Source organism: Motacilla alba, chromosome 2 (assembly GCF_015832195.1).
Source record: "Motacilla alba alba isolate MOTALB_02 chromosome 2, Motacilla_alba_V1.0_pri, whole genome shotgun sequence".
NCBI classification, from domain to species: domain Eukaryota; kingdom Metazoa; phylum Chordata; class Aves; order Passeriformes; family Motacillidae; genus Motacilla; species Motacilla alba.
Genome location: NC_052017.1, coordinates 38,619,595 through 38,638,867, shown reverse-complemented (window position 1 = coordinate 38,638,867; position 19,273 = coordinate 38,619,595). Strand labels below are relative to the sequence as shown.

Genomic DNA, 19,273 nt, shown 5'->3' with positions numbered 1-19,273 from the left:
GGTTTGAGTTCACGCTCCTCAAAGTACCACTTTTTGTACGGTGCTTTTATACGTGCAGTAGAACTGAACACTTACACAAGGGCTAACAAAGTTTGAGTTACACAGCCTCTCTCAAGTCTATCCTGTATTTTTTAGGTGCTGTTTGATCACATGGGGTGCTTAAAGAAGTATGAAACTGTGCAGGACATCTTGAAGGAGTTCTTTGATCTGCGGTTACATTATTACAGCCTGCGCAAGGAGTGGCTGGTGGGAATGCTGGGTGCAGAGTCCACCAAGCTGAACAACCAAGCTCGTTTCATCCTGGAGAAGATACAAGGAAAAATTACCATTGGTGAGAAATTAGAATTGTTGACAGTGGGGGAAGATCTGGAAAGTATTTAAGTATACTGAAAAATACTTACACGCAAGATTTTCATGACGCTGACTTTTCTTCTTTCTTTTTTTTCCTCCCCTCCTCTGTGTTTGTGTGTATCTTGTAGAGAACAGATCAAAAAGAGATTTGATTCAGATGTTGGTCCAGAGAGGTTATGAATCTGATCCAGTAAAAGCCTGGAAAGAAGCACAGGAAAAGGTAATAATCTAGATATAGTTGATGTTGTCACTGTTATAAATGATATTGCTTGTTTTCTAGTTGTCTAATTTAATTTATAATGCACACATCACACTTAAAAAACATTATTCATTACTCCTTATTGGCTTCCATTTAAGAAAGAAACCCATTGAACTTGCACTAAAATAAAGTCATGTAATGCTGGTATTGTATATGGATAATGCTTAGAAGAAAACTAGATAGTGCAAGTCTGAAAAATGAGATTCCAGAGGACTGAATTTCTTAATGTTACCTAAATCAAAACTAGCTACTTGATTTCTGACTGGCTGATACAGAAGGTGCTGCATCAGTTACCCCACACATACAACAAATTACTAAATGTAATTATTTCTACATAACTTATTAATTGTTTTTCTGTAAAGGAACATGGATATTATAAAGCTATGACTTTTAAAGTTATTGTAGTATATTTGACCATGACCTTGACCTGTATTTGTTTCTGCTTTTTTTAAAACAAACCAGGTTTTATTGTTCCAAAAGAGAGTTGTGACGAGTTTAATTTCAAAGTTGCATCTCCATTACTATGGGCAGATGGAACTGCTTTGGAGAGCAGCTTTGAATTTCTGTCACCTATCCCTTTTCTGTATCTTTGCCACTGTTTTAGCTATTTGTTTTCATTTCACATTTGTTTTGTATTTTTAATACTGGGTTTTAACTCTATGGAATAATTTCTATTTTAAAACAAAACTGTTATTTTGAGAAATTTTTATCTACTCTGAAACCCCAGTTTGCACATTTGGGGCTTTGATACCAGCTATTATTCAAAGGACTGTGCTCATTTTCTAAAGGAACAGATACCTATGAATACCCAAAGGACAAATATCTCAGCCCTGAGAGATGGGTGGGACAGCACCAGTATCTGCAGCCAGCAGCATACAAGGCTCTAGCACAGGTTCAATTTGTTTCCTTAAATCAAACAATTAAATAATCAGCTCTAGAAGGTCACAGGAACACGGCCTTTTGGAAAGGTCCAGAAAATGTTCAGGTTATTGAATCTGTGAGAGCACGCCTTGCTACTCTGTGATGGTGCTTTGGGGCAGTGTCACAGTTCATGCACACAGCTAAGATCACTCATACTTGTAATTGGGACTGTTTCACCTCAGGCAGCAGAAGAGGAGGACTCACAGAATGCAAATGATGATGCTTCCTCTGCTTCTGGTCCAGCCTCTGGCCCTGACTTCAACTACATTTTGAACATGTCCCTGTGGTCACTCACAAAAGAGAAGGTGGAAGAGTTGATCAAGCAGAGAGATTCCAAGGTTGGTCCACCTGGAAGGCTTGTTCTGAAATGACACAGTAAATGCTGATGTGCCTGTTGGGAATGTTTAGTCTTCAGTGGCATTTGCTTTAGTTGTTCTTACATTCTCTATACTACTTTCACGTTTTAGGAGAGAGAACTAAATGATCTTAAAAGGAAATCTCCTTCAGACCTCTGGAAAGAAGATCTAGCAGCCTTTGTTGAAGAGCTTGAAGTATGCTTTACTTTATATGTATTTCTAAAACATGAAATTCATATTAATTTAATTAAAAACACTAACGAATAAAAATTAATATTTAAGAAAAAGAACTTTAAAATACTACATTTTTAATCAAAAGTAGATTCATTTCACAATATAATGGCAACTGGGAAATCAGTATTGGATATCTGTGTTCTTAGTAGTGTTTCTCATGGATTATTTCTTGCATCTATCCAATTTGATGTTTTTTTCCCAAGTCAGTGATATTAAAAGTAAAATAAGCAGGAGAAAGTTAGTTTTTAGATGACACAAAAACCTGTGAGTAGTAACTGGTAATGGTAATAATTACAGTAGTTCTACATGATCTATTTTTTTGTGAGGCAGTAAATATTACCAAATTCAGAACTGTACATTCCGGAATTCAGTGTGTGGACTATAAATACTATATGAATTTGCTTCATCAGTAATTCTGGAAAAAGATAAAGTCCCTTTGGTGAATAACCTGTTGAACCTCAGTTTTCCATGTTGTCTGAAAAGGGCTGGTACAATCTTTTGAATTGACACACTTCAAAACTAAATGTTTAAGTTAAATGCTGAAAAAATGGAAACTTACAACAGTACCAGACACATACTTGCGAAATAAAAACTTGAGAGAAGAAAGATTTTTCAGTGTAACAATGTCCAAAAGTTTGTATGTATTCTTGAATAAAAATCTAGTTTTTAGCTCTACAGGATAATGAATTTACCAAGATTAAGTGGACACTGTTCCAGAACTGAAAATTGTGTTCAATTCAAGTGAGAATTAAGGGGAGCCTTATGCTCCATGTAGAAAGGAACCTAATCTTAAATAATCATCATGTTCCATTTTGTCCTTATTAAAAAATAACGTGTTTCCCCTCTTTTGCCTCCCCTTGTTTGATAGAAAGTAGAAGCACAGGAAAGAGAAGATGTTCTCGCTGGCATGGTTGGCAAACCAATAAAAGGCAAAGTTGGGAAACCCAAGATGAAGAAACTCCAGCTGGAAGAGACCATGCCATCACCCTTTGGCAGAAGAATAGTTCCACAGATTACATCTGCCATGAAAGCTGATGCCAGCAGGAAATTGCTGAAAAAGAAAAAGGTAAACCAAAGTGACTGCTACAGTTAAATTATTTCTTATTTAACTGGTGTATTTTTCTTCTCCAGTACATAAATCCAGATTGCCAGATTGTCACTGGTGCTGTATTTGCACTGTTTTGCTGACCTAATGCATAAGAAATTTGTACTGGATTTCTTTTACATTTCCAAACCTCTTGAGACTGCTGATTGTTCAGGTGTTTTTATGGAGATAACTTCTTTCCAAGACTATTCAACCAATGTTGATTTACTAGTCTACATTCACTTATTATCATCTGCAAAACTGTTCCAGTTCAATTTTGAAATATAAAGGTGTAAATTATTTTATTTTGTAATTTTAGGGTGAAACTGATTCTCTAGCAATAAAAATGGAATTTGATGAAGAGTTTGGTGGTGTGCCAGCTGAGGGTGCTGGGGATGATTCACTGAATGCATCAGCTGCAGCAGCTAAAACCCCTAAACCCAAGAGAGAGAAGAAGGAGCCTGGTAAGACCCTTGCACGGCCATAGTTCACCTTAGTTGTGTATTTACTGGACATGAAATGCATTTTAACAGTGTGAGAAGGGTAATACAGCACAAAAATCACTATTTCATCTGGATTTCTTCCCTAAAATGAAATATTTGAATGTACTCTGAAATTTCTTTGTGTGAGCTGGTTTCCTGGGGGTGATGGACCTTACATTTTATACATTTAAATTGCGGGGGGGGGGGGGGGGGGGGGGGGGGGAAGGGGTCAAAATCTTCAAATTTGTTTATAGAAAAATAGATCATTTTTACATAATGAGTCTAATTCCTTGCAAACTCAAATGTCTAATTTGTGTGCTCTTTGATATTGAAGGACAGGGCAGTCACCTTCAGCCCCTCAGTCTGAGTAATAGTATAGATTGTAGAACTTGATTAAATAAATGTATTTTTCTATTGACATATTCAGTCATTCTGACTTCTAGAAAGTTGTGGGGGCTATGGCTTGGCAGGCAACCAACATTCACTTCCGCATTTCCTCTGCTAGTGGGAATTTGTTATTGCTGTTTGAGGAATACACAGTAACAGGGGGACAGCAACAAAAAAAAGAAAGCTGGAGACACAAGAGAAGGTTTAAGTATGATATTAAGTATTTTTTCAGAAGAAAGGAAAAAAACGTGGTCGCACAAATAATTATTCTGATATAAGATCTAGTTTTAATTATTCAGGGGATTATCCAACCGGACTAGATTCACTGAGTACAGTTATGACTGACTTGTCTACTTGCAGCTCAAATCTCCCACAGCCACTGTTGAGCCAGGGCAAATTAGCCCAGCTTGACCTGAGCTTGCCCTGCAATTGGCTGACCATATTTTTACTCCCTCCCCACAACAGTGTCGGAACCCAGGACTCTCCTCTGGGTGTCCTGGATGGCCAGAGCCGCTGGCAGGGGGCTCTGAGACCCTGGCATGCAGCCAAAGACACACGTGGGGTTTTGATCTTAGCCCGTGGAACAAATTACTAACTCTGTATGAAGAATTACAAGCCACACACAAAAGTTAGATAGCATAGTAGAAGTAGTCACGAAGCGAAAGGAAGGATTTCTGAGTGCTGTACAGGGGGGTTTTAAGCCTTGTACGCAGGGGTCCAGGTTTTGTACATGGGGGTCAGGAGTTCTAAGATGGAGGGATTTGGGTGTGCCCTGTCCTCCTTCTTTCTCCTTCCTAGCCTCCATGTCTTTGGTGATGTTGGCACTCACAGATTGGTCTAGAGTAGAAAGTCACCATTCAATATAGATAGTAGGCATTGGGGAAAAGGTATAAACATGTAGTACGTAATATATGATATAAAAGATGGCACCAGCCCCCTGGGAGGGCAGTGTGCCTTTGTCTGAGCTGCTGAACGGGCCACAGCAGTTCAGGAGAAGAATCTTTTAGATAACCAACAATAAACTACCTTGAGAACAGACAACAGAAGACTACTGAGTCTTTCTTCGAAGGCACGGGTTGGAGGAGAGACTTTTCCATCTTTCGGGGTCACCACAATCCGGGACGTGAAACCCCACATCTGGCGTCCCTGGGTGGGCAGAAGACCCCACACAACAGGCTATCCTCTGCTTCCCATGTTTGCTGTATTTTTCCAATAACTGTTTCTGATCATGTTCCCTGAATAATGGAAAACTGCACATTCTTTTCCTGGAAAACTATAGCAAGCTTTAAAGAAACACAAGTTTGATGGCAAAACTTAAAATTAGAGACTTTATGTTTTTCAGTCCTAAAACAACTGGTCAGGTTCTGTGTGAAATAATTTCATGTTAAATCTTCCTTCAGGGAGGAGAAGAAAATTTACAATGTTTAAAGGAGAACTTCTTAAGATGAAAATTTGTGCTAAATTTGTAAATAATTAGAAAAGATGAAGATATTTTTTAACCTGACTGTAATAAATGCTTTTACTTTTGGCAGGTGCCAGGGTAAGAAGGACACCATCATCTACAAAATCCAGTGCAAAAAAAGTGAAGAAACGAAACCCATGGTCAGATGATGAATCCAAGTCTGAAAGTGATTTAGAAGAAAATGAGCCTGTGATTATTCCAAGAGACTCCCTGCTTAGGAGAGCTGCAGGTACCCAAGATTTTGTGAATTGTGTATTGTGACTGAAAGTTTCAACTACAAACCCACATTTTCCTTTGACCATAGGACTTCCTTTAGGACTTTATTGCCTACAGGTAACTTGCATTACATTTTCTTCAATGTGTGAAGAATACTCTTAATGTCAAGATCAGGAATTTCTTATGAAGGATTTTGTAATTGGATCAGAAATCTTGTCCCCTATTCTAAACAGTAGAATAGAAAATACTCACTAAACTAGTGAATTATTGAAGAAACAGACAAGACAATATTTTTACAAAGAAAAAAATTACTTTGATAGAATTATACTGCCAAATAAGGCCTACAAGGCAAGTAAAAAATTATCAAAAAAATTCTGAACACTCCATGAAAACCAAGACTGAAAGTTTGGGAAATATGTAAGTGTGTGATGCTTTAAAAAACTCCCACAGAGTTTCTGGAAAATTAGGAAGAATGTTCAAATGGTGGATTCAAGAAAGCTTCAATTTTAAGTGAAGGATTCTCATTCCTTAAAAGGACTGATGCACAATGTCTCCATAATGCCTTTAGCTGAAGGTGTCTGGGCAAGCCACAAGAGGTATTGGATGTTTGCTAACATCTAAATTATTTTTTATTCTTTTCAACCCTTTATTCTTCCAGACTGAAACAAATTTATTGTCCACCACTCTTTGGTCTCATGAACTCTGAGGCAGGGATTGTTCACTGACTTCCACTTTGATTTGTTTATGTGTCTGTATTATATAACATAAACAACTCTCCTGAATTGTGTACATGTGTGATTTTCTCAGCTGAGAGGCCCAAGTACACTTTCGACTTCTCAGAAGAAGAAGATGATGCCGACGATGATGATGATGCCAACAATAACAACGATTTGGATGAGCTCAAAGTAAAAGCCTCTCCAGTTACAAATGACAGAGAGGATGAGTTTGTTCCCTCAGACAGTTTAGAGAAAGATGAGTATGACTTCTCCCCAGCCAAATCAAAGCCATCTCCAGAGTAAGTACTCTTAACTCAGTAGGATATTTTATTAATAATTTTTTCAATGGATAAGTGTCTGAACAAAACTGAGAAACATCAGCCTATTATTGCTCTACATGCACCCTGAAAAATAATGTGGAGGAATTCAAGTGTATGTTATCTCAGCCTTGCAACTGACCTATGCAGGGGTGACTCATGATTTAAAAGAATAATATAATAACATGTAAAATAGTTATGATACACTGTAATATCATCTGTTAAACTATGTTTTTAAAGGTTCTCTGTTTTCTGTCTTGTGCCAGTCTGGTATAGAGAACTATTGAAAAAAAAGTCATTATTTTAATTTTAAATGCATGGAGTTCTTGACTGGATGTCAGTTTTAGGGGTTTGACTGCTGCAAGCAGATACAAAGATGCTGGAAATGTTAAAACAGGATTTAAATTTTGCATGGATGATATTATGCTGTCCATGTACTTCAGTATGTGCTTGATGTAACTCATGTAATTCCTTTTAATTTTTGCTTGTAAGTAGAAAAACATCTCAAGCCAAGAAAAATCAAGATTTTGGGAACATCTTCTCTTTTCCATCTTACTCTCAGAAGACGGATGATGGTGAGATTGTTTTCACAGTTCCGTTTAATTTTTTATAGCAACTATTAATGGGATATTTTGGGGAGTGGTACACACAAACATCACACAGTAGTTGCAGTAGAAGGAAGGATGTCCACATCCTCCCTCTTTATAAAGGGGAAAAGTGAAAGAAGTTCTGATCTTTAGAGGAACAAAGCTTGTATCATAGATAAGGAAGTCACAGTACATCCATAGCTGAAGCATCACAAACACTTACTTGAGAATAATTTTTACTGCAGTAAATATTGATGTAATTAATATATGCCGTGAATGGATCTTATTCTAAACTTACTCTGTGATTGTAGATACAACAAAATTGGACAGTGATGATGAGGATTCTGCTCCTGTTTTCTCATCATCTTTTGCCCCAAAACAAACAGAGAAAATTCCAAGTAAAACAGTAGCTGCTAAAAAGGGTACGTATAGAATTGGCCTGGAAGCCCATCCTTTTATTTGCAAGTCATCATCTTCACCTTTTCATTGTCTCTTCCGTCTTCAAAGTGGGAACTGCTTTCATTTGTTGTGAGCTCTGTGAAATTCAGCAATGGGGCATGAACTTTCTCCAGCTCCTTAATAATATTAATTTGTTTCCTTCCATTGGCTACTTTGTAGTGTCAGAACTTTGTACCTTCCGCCTCCGGAGGTGGTGTTCAGCCTTCAATTAGTTTAACTAATGGGAGGTTTTTAGCTTCAGGGGAGAAGTAAAGTGGAGCATGACACCAGGAGGTGTGGAATGTCCCTTGGGTCAGTGAGAGGCAGCTGTCTAGACTGTCCCCTCACAGCTCCTTGTGCACCCCCAGCCCCTCACTGGTGTGATGCTGTGAGAAGCAGAAAAGGCCTTGACTCTGTATCAGCAGGAACAAAATATCCCTGCATTGTCAACATCATCTCCAGCCCAAATACAAAACACAGTCCCATACCACCTACAACGAAGAAAACAAACTCTGTCCCAGCCAAAACCAGCATAGAAGGCTATCACTTTTTCCTCTTGAAACAGAGGACGAGAGACTCTCCTCAGACTTCAGGGGTATAAATTCTTTCAGTTATTAGTCAGCTTTTAGAACTGTCATCTTGCACCATTTTCCCCTATGATACTGGGGTCTTTGTTTTTTAAAACTTCTTTTGACCAACTTGCAGCTGAGCTTAATATATTAATACTTCTGTAAAAAAAGGTACCTCAAGGAGAATGACAAGAAAGCAGCCAGTTACAATAGTTAACTTCTTCTCTTATAAATGAGAAAAAAAAATGTTGTTTTCTGTTTTAGGCACCAGTGAACTGCAGCATCTTTTCACGCTTTCCCCCATTGCCTCCCTGTTTCTAATCTATTTCTTGATGCATTATGTCCACTCTAATTTGTTAACAGTTCAAATCAGTGAATGCCTGAATACTTCTTAAACACTTCCAGTTGTTGGTAGAGTTCTGTAGTACAGTAAATAAAGATTGGATACAGAAATAGCTGATCTCTAATAGAGTAGTCTTTTATATTGAATTTCTGTACTGCAGCAAATGGAAGAGTGAACTCTGTATGCAGTAGCCAGGCATGGATGCAATTCAACATTCAATCTTTCTCCCTCTTTGTTTTTTGAAGGTCTGGATGTAAGTGAATTGTCATTAGTCTAACTTGAAACCTTAAAATAGAGCTGTGATCTGTTTCTGAGTTTCTGATTAACCTGTACCCACACAAAATAGTTATAAACTCGCTCTCTTGCAAGCAAGAATTAAATTTTTGCCTTCTGAGTAGCCTTAGGGGCACTCTCCTTCTCAGTGCATGGCAACATGACAGGTTGCTTTCACCAGTTTTCAGCTCTTCTCTTCTTTTCTGCCCAGATCAGACATGACCACACTTTCATCATCACAGCAGGACAGTTCAGTGATAACCCAGCAGGTTTAGTTCATTGGTCATCTGGTTACCCTTTTCGGAGTCTCTTTGATTCTAAGTCCATCTTCATGGACTTGGCAGCAGCCTCCTTAGAACCCATTTTCTGATAATGTAATATTCCACCCACTCACCCTCACACTGGGAGTGCTTATTGTGTGTGGCTGAAATGATTGTTCCAGAGTTGTTTCATTTTCTGTGACTTCAGACTCCGATCAATATGGGATGAAATCTCTTGACCTCTGCTGTTCACTACAGAGGATCAAGAGGCAGCTGAACTTTTCCATGACTATTTGAGCTGTCTGTGGTTTTTGGGCTTTATAGTAAAGCCTAAGGGAAATTTGAAAAGCGGGCTAACTCTTGATAAGCAGCTGCTCAGTTTGAACAGCTTTGAACAGCCCAGCTGCTGAGATTCTAGCAGTGAGATCTACTCTTTGCATCACCTGTGGGACTGATACCATACCTGCACTTCCTGCCAAAAACTTGGGCTTCTTGAGAGCCTGTGTACATCCATTGTGCTGCGCACTGTTTCCTGTCATGCTGCCTAGTAGAGAGCTTGGCTGAGCTGATTTGCCATCAAGCTGCTGTCAAGAGATCCTTCACCCTTGTGCAGCCATTAGGGGTGTAAGTTAAAGTAGTGGATGAGAATCCCCCTGTATTTAGTGCAGAGGGAAGTCAGTGTTCTGGAGTATTCCTTTAGCCACCAGGTAACAGCTAAGAGGTTTGCTGTCCCTTGGACAGACTTCACAGGAGTTACCCACTGATACCAGGCTCTGCTTCCAGGGAAGAACAAATCCAGTGTCTGTGGCAGTGTGTTGTACCTCTGCAGTTCAAGGCACCATAACCAAAAGGCTTGTGGAGATACTCTCTTGTTCTCCAGACACATCCCTCTTGTGATCCCATAAATGAAATCTGAGTTCTCACAAACATCCCCATTCCCGGTATCTGGAGTGTTTGTTCTTGTATCTGAGGCACCTGCGGCTGATGGAGGGTAGGTCAGGTGTATCTGAGGTTTCTGCAAAAGTCACTCATCTGTGAGCCTACAGAACACATGACCTGATGATCTTAAGGGTCTTCTCTGACCTAAATGGTTCCATGATTCTATTCCTTGACACCCACTGTGGGAACATTCCAATCACCATCTTTTAAAGACAGCCAGATTAGTTGTGTGGCACTGACTGAAATTCTCCAGGACATGCAGAATGTTCCCTTCCTCTCCTTTCAGCATTTTTCCAAGGTTCCTTTTCGCTGAGATTGACAGAAAGCAATGTCACAGAGACAGAGGCGCTGCCTCCCAAACTCCTGCAGTAATTCTGGGAAAAGCAGTCCACAGTCCTACCACCCTGAAGGCAAAAATGTCACAAGCAGCTGGATACTGTAATGTATCCAGACATGGTCAAAGTATCCAACCTGGAGGACTTCTGTTACTGCTTTACCTACCAGTAACCTATTCTGTACTCAAAAAGATGAAACGGTATTCAGCCAAGGACCCTGGAGTAGTACTGGGAGCACCAATCCTTCTCAGAGCAGGACACAGGAAACCTCCTGTTTATTCCACACAGCTCCAGCATAAAAGCTGAAGTATGTTTTCCCCAAGTGCAGAAATCACTCATCTTGTTTTAGTGTCTGCCATTCATGCTGTAATTGGAGTATCTAGTACAATTTAATATCTTCAACCAATTTGTGAATTTATCTTATATCTTTTGACTTCCAACAGCAAAACTAGATGCTCCCCCTAAGCCTAAAAGAGCTCCCAAGGCCAAGAAGGTGGAAACTGTGAACTCTGATTCAGATTCAGAATTCGGCATTCCAAAGAAGACGGCAGCACCCAAAGGTAGGAGTCACACCTGAGCTCTGTGGAGCACAGGGCTCACAGCTACTGCAAGAACCACAATAATTGTGGTAAGCTATGAGTACACTGATCACTGGTAAATTATTCAGCCTTTCCTATGGCAAATCCAGTGTATGGACTTCTTGGCAAACCATGGGTGGATGTTTTATCTGACCTTCTCTGTTGGGAATGCATTTAATAGCTGCACCCCACACACACCATCTTCCATTCTCCTGGGTACTGCTCATTTTCTTTGAGCTCAACTCATTCCAAGCCAGTAAAGTTCTGGCAGTAATTGTAGTAAGTAGTAACTTTCTGGGTTTTTAAGCCCATTTTTTGGTATCCCAGTTCTCTGAGTCCTCACAACACAGCACAGCAAGCAGTGTCATTGGAGGAGTCTGTAAAGGATGTGCCAGTGTCGATGGCTGAGGTTAAAAGTAAATTTACTAAATATTAATGGTGAATTGATGCTGTGTAATCAGCGCAGAAGGTGACCAAGGGCTTGTAGTTCTGCAGCACTGTAGGAGTTATCTGATCTCATGAATTTTGTCCCTGTCTTGAACTGACAGCTTGAGCTGTCAGGGTGAATGGTGACTGTGGAACAAGTAGAAAAGATTTAAAACTGAGAAGATGAATAAATACCTGTACTATACTGCTGTTCTGAAGATGCTTGAGTAGTAAACTGGGTTTGAGCTTAACATGTGGACATACTAAAGCGACTTCACTAGGAGGTTTTTCAGTTCAATGAAGTCTGGAGTTTATTTTTTTAAAAAAAGCAACAAAGTTAACTCATAATCTCTGACCTAGGAAAAGGCAGAGGGGCAAAGAAAAGGAAAGCATCTGGTTCAGAAAATGAAGGCGAATACAACCCTGGGAAGAAAACACCCAAGTCCACTCCAAGCAAGGTCAGTTCCATCTGTGCTCTCTTTTCTTTGTAAAAAGAGCCTCACGAATTCCTTTACATAAAAGTTAAATTTTTATTATGAGTTGCTAATATGGTGTTGGGGGCTGAGGTGTCATTAGCAGCTGGATGCTGGAGAGGCTTTTTTTCAATTCTGAATATTAAAATGGAAAATGTACAAAGCATCACAACTGATTTGTCTCTTCTTTTCTAAAGAAATCCAAGAAGGCCACTTTTGACCAGGATTCTGATGTGGAAATCTTCCAGTCAGGCTTTGCCTCCGAAACTGCCCCAAAGCCACGGACAGGCCGGGCCAGAAAAGAAGTGAAATATTTTGCAGAGTCTGATGAAGATGATGATTTTGATATGTTTAATTAAGTGCCCAAAGAGCACAAAAATGTTTTCCAACAAGTATCTTGTGTTGTCCTTTTGTCCCCTCTGTTGCAAACTTTTGTACATTTGACTTATTTTATGTGATAATGTAATTGATGGTTTTTATTATTGTGTGTAGGCATTTTAACATTTTGTTCTTACACCTACAGTTTTATGCTCTTTTTTACTCATTGAAATGTCATGTATTTGTCTGACTGGCTTGTAGAGATGTTCTAGACAGCTGTGCTAAAGCACATTTTAATTGTCATGGTTGCAAACAGCAAACCTGCTTTTTGAAATGAAGTTTAAACATTAAAAAATGGAAAACTACCGTGTGTGTGTGTATGTGTGTGTAAAATTTGGGCTAGAGGGACTACTTATACACAATTTTTAAAATAAATATATTTTATTCTTTGCCAGGAGACTCCATGGAAAAAGGTAAACAGTATATGAACATAGAAAGCATTGTTAAACAATCTCAATGTACAAACAGAGCCAGTGAAAGTACATCACAGACTTGCTAGAATATATAAAAAAAAAATCCACTAGTGCTTTAAATGAAACCTAAGAAACTGACACTTTAAATCTGTTAACCATTCTACCACAGTTTTCACTCTGCTTCATGGTGATTTAACAAGGCCAAGAAGGCAGATTCTCTCCTTGTGTTTCTGGAAGTCCCAGCTGTACTTCCTTAGCACCTGGAAGGCTGGAAAGCCCAGCTGATTCCTGGCAGTTGATTCTTAAGGAAATACCCTGGACTCAGCAATTCAAAAGCTGTAAGTGAGTCTGCTGGTTATCATCCCATGAAGTTTCCCTAATGGCTTGTGAACAAGTAAACAAAAACATGGTAACACTGAAAAGTGTTTCTGCCTTGGAGGCTATAGCATTGCTGTCGAAATGGAGCAGGTAATTGTGGAGCTAGGTCACCAGCCAGCTAAGAAACCACTTCTTTAAACTTTAAAGTGACATTAACAGTGGAACAAATGACATCTGAATAACTGATCTGGCAGTTAATGCTGATACTGATACCTCTTCTGCTGGGGCAGTGACGTTTTGTGTACTTTTTACAAGGAAGGAGATGCAAACTGAGGGCAGCAAGGACAAGTTTTCATATTTCAACTAAATCAGACGGTCCTTTCAACTTCCTTCTCTGGATGTGTACAGTAGTCCATGTCCTGTGGTTGGTGTCTTGATCGTTTTAGGTATGAGAGACAAAAGGAAAGCACCAAACATCCAGTATGGAGAGTACAGCCATACATTTGTATGTACAAAGTCATCAGAAATGCAACCAGAATTTGAAGACTGAGATCTGTCTTGTCACCATGCAATATTGAGTGTTCAGAGAAGAAAACAGAAGCTTAACTATTTTTTTTTTTGCATGAAATGGCTGATTTAGAGTTTCAAAAGTTTGCATTTTCTAGTTTTAAGAGTTTAAACAGCAAGGAGTATATATCGATACATATGAAAATTTCTTGGTCCTTGTTGAGTTTATCTATATATATATACATATATAGATATATATTAAGTCCAGAAACTAAGCAGCAGTAAAAATGTTGTCTTGCTTTTCATCCCTGTACATAAGGTATTAGGAATGTCTGAAGTAGCTGGAAAATGTCTTATTCCACCATAGGGGATTGACTGACACTGCTGTTATCCACTGAACTAGGTGAGATACTGGGACTGTGTTCTGCAGTATTTCCATTTGAGGTTGGTGTCAGTGGTTCATGTCCTTCAGAGTTCTCCAGCATTTCCTGAATAAGAGGTGGCATGGATCCAGGAATTTCCATTTTCAATGTAATGACACGTTCTGCACCTTTAAAAAGAGAACACAAAATCCTTCCCATGAGCATGATTCACACAATTTCCTTTCTGTTAGCTTTACAGGAGTAATAGCAGCCTGTATTTTGTTAATAGATTTGCTGTCTCCTTCTATACTTCTTGCACACAAAAGTGTGTGAATGATCTGCTTCATGCAGTTCAAGGAGTTAGGTGAGTACTCCTTAACAAATTAATTCAAATCTATCACAGAGCAACTGATATGTCAATACAGGTAAATTGGATGAGCTGCCTCTTTTTAAAGAAGGACCCAAAATGGCATTAAATTATACCGAAAAATCAGATTAGGCTGTGATCATGTCAATGTCTTTTTAAACTGGTATAACATTTAGTCTTTATTCTGTACTGATTCTGCAAAGAATGACAAAAATTCTAAGTTAAATAGGTGAGGTGAATCCTGCAAGAGAACTGCAGTGATCAAAGTCAAAATGTTTCCCTCCCATAGAGAAAAGTGTGAAATAAGATGCAGAATTTACCAAACAATTACTTTATAAAAGAACACATTCAGGCAAAAAGGTGCTTTTTTAAGGGGGGGGAAAGTTGTCCTCTGTATTCAGGCATCTTGTCTTGTGCTAATGAACCACCAAAGTGTGCAGGAGCCTTGCGTAGTGCTCAGCTCTGCCTTGGCTGAGGCTCTTTGAGCTGGGCTTGTCACGAGCACCAGGCATTTGTCTGCTGAGGGGGCTCTGCAGGTGAGTGCACACAAAATTACTGCATCAGTCCTGACCACTCAGACTGGGAGCTCACAACACCTGGTTTAGGGAGGAAAAAAAGCCCAGCACAAAGTCTCAGCGTGGTCAGCAGGCAGGGACACAGCACGGACACAGCAGCCAAGGCCCCACTGGACACTGGGCAGGCAGCGCTGAGGGAACTGTGCATCAAGCAATTTTTTATTTTATAGCCATAAACCTCAGCATTCCTGCTGCTCAGGATTCCTGATCATCTTAAAATTGGAGTCCAATGGGAGAGGAACCCGTGTTTTTTAAACAGCAAGAACAACCAAGAAAAAAAATACAGCGAAAATAGTTAGTTGACAAACCATTCCAGGAGAGTGATGTTTTGGAAATAAATACTCTGCTTATCCATGCTGCTAGAGTGGACGTGCAGGAGAGAGCACTGCACACTCCAAGCTGGAAGGCAGCATTTAAGTGTTTATGCCTTACATGAGGAGCATCAAAAGGACCACCTACAAAGGCAATCATTGACTTTTCAAGTGAATGCTGATTTAAAAGTCTCTTAAATAACTGTAATGGGAAAGATATTAATGCAGAATGATGCTGAGAGGTTCTCTGAAAACCAACTTTAGTCAGAGCTGTGCTGCTGAACTCAATTTGGCCTTGTTAAACACCTGCTTTCCACTGTTACGTCAGGTGCAGTGAAGTGTTTGTGTGGTCATTCAGTGCAGAGCCAGAGAAATCTTTCAAGTTTGGCAAACTTCCAACTTCATCGGGAGATAAGACAACTCAGAAGATGAGAAGAACTCAGAATTGTCTTGCTTCAGTCCCACAAACACTTCACCCTTTAGCTGCAATATCTCTAATGCCAAAGCAGACACTCTCAGTGTTTCAGATTAATGCTTTCTTTGGTGTTTGCTTTCAGGGATCAGGTGCCATCCAAAGTCATTATCGTCTAACGTACATCTTTTAAAACGAAACTCAAGACATCCCCAGCCCTCCAGGACATCACCATCCTTTGGTATGATTTAGTTCTACTATGAAATATTAATGATATAATTAGAGTTAAATACTTATGTCAGAATGAAAAGAAGCCTTTCTTGTGAATTGAATATAAGGAGTTGTGTTCTTGAGGAGCGGGAAGGCTCTGATAAAGGAGGAGGGAAGTGGAAATGGATTTCCCACAAGTATAAACAGTGGAACAGAAGGGCTCCCCTAAATGCTTTTAACAGCTCAATACTGCTCTAAGTTTATTTTGTAGATTCAGTTGGATGGAGCTTGTTTTACTTGAGGGTAAACTGCAAGCTTTAGATAACCTGGTAAAGTGGTTCCTTTTTAGGATACTTTTGTTTCTAGCTCTGCGTTTCCCTTTCCAAGTTACTTCTTTTGGTTCTAATCAATCCAATTAAATTGCTCACTTCTTTTTATAAAGATAGCTATAACTTAATCTTTTAACTTGGATTTATATTGTTTGAAGTGGAGCAGTTAAGGTTTAAATTGAAAACAAACGTGTTTAGTTGAGTGAATTAACTGCTGGGGTTTTTTCCCCCTGAGTCTTTCCCTAAACCATGTCAAAGAAAGTCAGGAATCTTCCCAAAAGCACAGATCCAACCTACACAGGTACCTGTACATGCAAGCTTGTATGCCTGCTCATCTATCAGGAGTAGCAAGCTGAGTAAGCAGAGTAAGAAGGTGAAACGGCATCAGCCACCGTAAGAATGAGAATTGTTGCACTTTAGACTCTCTGTTTTCAGACTGGTACATCAGGGAACCCGTTCTGATCAAATGAAAGCATTCACCTACACCTGTGCTTTGGGGAATGTGTGACAGTGCTTAGACTATGAATTGCACAGGATCAATCCAGCACATACAAGACTGCATAAAATGTTAAATCTGATCTGTGTTTAGGTATGGTTAGTTTGGATTAGAGGGGCTGAATCTCCAAAATGCTGGATCAAATCAGTTCTAAATCTCCAATACCTCAGACCACAGTTTAGGGGAATTTTGGTTGCTCAAGGGTTTTCTGCAGTCTGTAACCAGACTTTTTTAAAAGCCCTTGGTGATACAAAGCACACGTTGATCTGAGCCCTCTTGTAAACATTAACAAAAGGTTTTATCTTGTCCTAAAATGACTAACAAAGACTTCATGCTAATGATTTGCTATTACTTGCACCTACAACATCTTTTTCACTGTCAGTTGCATGGAGAATGGAGCACCATACATGTTTAAAGCACAGCCATTTTCAAGGCAGGAACTATGTAAAGAAGCTGGGAAGAATCAGGTCACAAGATCTTACTTAGATGTCATAAAAATAAGAACCCAGGTGCCTAGGCCAGTTCCTCTGAAATGCAACACTGCCACTCCTGCTGAGTTATTGGGAGAAACTGTACCTTTTGCACTGATGCTACGAAGATCCGTGATTTTCATTAAGATCTTTGGGAACATATGAGGCTTGTTGGGTCGTCTCTTTCGGATATAAATTTTCAGTGCTTCAAGCAAGGGTTCCTGAAGCTTATCCACTTTCATTGGTTCTTCAAGGTCCTGGCGATCTGTAAAAAAGTATCATATCACTCATTTGATTTTAAATATTTATTTTTTAAAATAAACTCCAAATCACAGAATCTCCTCCATGTTCTCAATCAGAACTCCATGAATTTTGTTCTCCACTAAACAATGCACACTCTGTAGTGAGCATTCCATAGGAAGAGGATAAACCACAACTTTCTGAAACGTGGATTCAATTTTTCCTTGGTGACTGGAAAGGTTTGTAATGTGGGTAGTCAAGAATTAGCAGTTTGCTCATGTACCTCCCTCTTCAAGGGGAGAACACCTTGCCACAAACAATATTTTGGAATTAATTTGATATATGTCACTGATAGGCAACCCAGGTACTCATAGGGGTTACAGCTATTTTTTGTTACCACTACTACAGAAAAGTGAGCTACCATCAGGAATCAGCAGATGGCAGTGCTGGCTTGAATGACAGCAAATGCCACCCCTCTGCACCAGGACACAGAGTCACACATCACTGACATCCAGGAGCCCATCAGTGCTTTTAATGTGTTAGGGTTAGAGACATAAAATCGGAATGATTTTGTACTAAAGGGCCACTGCCAACAAAGATTGACTCTTGTGTTTCAAACACTCACTTGTAGCACCGAGTTTGTGTTTCAACAATATGGCCCAGCTAAACAAGGTGTGTTTCTATTGCTAATCCAGATTTTGCCAAGGAGGAGAGACCAAGTGATGAAACCAACAGAAATTTACAGATTATTTTGGAAATTATCTGAGAATTCACTTTTTGTATTTTAAGCCCATGATTTTAATTGACAATCACCCTTTCGAGTTCCCTTCAGCCCCAGTTTGGAAGTATAACACATTTTTTTGCTAAAGAACGTTATTACCAATGGCTTCCACGTGAATGAAACTAATGCAGATGCACACAATTATATTTATGAGTAAACGCTGTGTAATTGGGCATCTTGCTGTAAGAAAGCTCACTCATGCAGGTACCCATACACTGCTTAGCAAAAATGCAGCAGGACCTGATCTCCAGAGGTCCCTCCCAACTCCAACCACTCTGTGAGGTATCTCAATGCCCTTTGTCAGGCAAACAATAGGACTGGTTGCTTGACAGATTGCTTTCAGTAGTTTTTTTCAAATGATCATTAATAAAACCAGTAACTATCACCAGTGGAAAACAAACCTTTAGCATGAAGTGGCTTATATAATACATACAATAATGTTACAAATATATATATATATAATATGTTTAAGTAAAGGAAAGCAAAGCAAGTAGAACATAAATGAAGACATTATCACGTCTGTCCTTTTGAAATGCATTGGAGTTCATGCAGTACAATACCTCCACAGATGAGGCAGATGGCACTAAGGAGACCTGTTTCTGTATCATCCATTTCCAAAGGCAGGAGCTGGTTGGCAAATGTGAACACGAGATCAGTCAGCGGGCCAAATCCGGCATTGTGCATCTGAGTTCGGTTTAGGGTAAGGCCATCTGAAAAGGTCATGGTGTCTTGTTCCGGTGTGTATCTTGTGCAAATTCTAAGGATCTGTGGAAATAAAAAGAAAAATGGAATCTGAAGGATTTAATCCATGAGAGGTTTCTTGCATTTTCTCGGTGCGGCGAACGACCGTGGAATTTCAGTACTTGGCCACGTCAGAACAACCTGAAAACAAACTCCAGTTTGTTCAGTTCTAGCTGCACAAAAACTCTCAGGTACAACACAAATATACTCTACTGACTATGTGTATTCCTTGTAACACAAACCTAGGACAGAAATTTTCCCCTAGTTATGAAATAATCAAAACTTTGGAGCAACTCTCACCACTCAGGTCACCCACACTACAGTGATATCCTCAAATCCAGTTTTTTCATTAGCCTG

General features: G+C 39.4%; 2 protein-coding genes across 14 annotated transcripts in view; one reads left to right on the top strand and one right to left on the bottom strand.

Moving 5' to 3' along the window:
* TOP2B (DNA topoisomerase II beta) overlaps positions 1 to 12,691 on the top strand; it is a 62,112-nt gene extending 49,421 nt beyond the window's left edge. The window contains exons 24-36 of one of the 4 annotated variants that reach the window (XM_038128352.1): positions 136 to 331; positions 480 to 571; positions 1,714 to 1,869; positions 1,999 to 2,082; positions 2,990 to 3,187; positions 3,525 to 3,669; positions 5,607 to 5,765; positions 6,560 to 6,767; positions 7,281 to 7,360; positions 7,684 to 7,794; positions 10,973 to 11,089; positions 11,894 to 11,991; positions 12,204 to 12,691. In XM_038128352.1, coding sequence (XP_037984280.1) covers positions 136 to 331; positions 480 to 571; positions 1,714 to 1,869; positions 1,999 to 2,082; positions 2,990 to 3,187; positions 3,525 to 3,669; positions 5,607 to 5,765; positions 6,560 to 6,767; positions 7,281 to 7,360; positions 7,684 to 7,794; positions 10,973 to 11,089; positions 11,894 to 11,991; positions 12,204 to 12,365 — 1,806 coding nt within the window. In that variant the 3' untranslated portion in view covers positions 12,366 to 12,691. Of the gene's footprint in view, positions 1 to 135; positions 332 to 479; positions 572 to 1,713; positions 1,870 to 1,998; positions 2,083 to 2,989; positions 3,188 to 3,524; positions 3,670 to 5,606; positions 5,766 to 6,559; positions 6,768 to 7,277; positions 7,361 to 7,683; positions 7,795 to 10,972; positions 11,090 to 11,893; positions 11,992 to 12,203 lie in introns of all 4 variants that reach the window. The other 3 variants (XM_038128351.1, XM_038128354.1, XM_038128355.1) reach the window with 3 other exon arrangements.
* A 1,033-nt stretch (positions 12,692 to 13,724) lies between these two features.
* RARB (retinoic acid receptor beta) overlaps positions 13,725 to 19,273 on the bottom strand; it is a 319,525-nt gene continuing 313,976 nt past the window's right edge. For all 10 annotated transcript variants that reach the window (XM_038128356.1, XM_038128359.1, XM_038128360.1 and 7 more), the window contains 3 exons: positions 18,736 to 18,940; positions 17,261 to 17,419; positions 13,725 to 14,172 (listed from right to left, as the gene is read on the bottom strand). In XM_038128356.1, the coding sequence (XP_037984284.1) occupies positions 13,976 to 14,172; positions 17,261 to 17,419; positions 18,736 to 18,940 (561 nt within the window). In that variant the 3' untranslated portion in view covers positions 13,725 to 13,975. The remainder of the gene's footprint in view (positions 14,173 to 17,260; positions 17,420 to 18,735; positions 18,941 to 19,273) is intronic.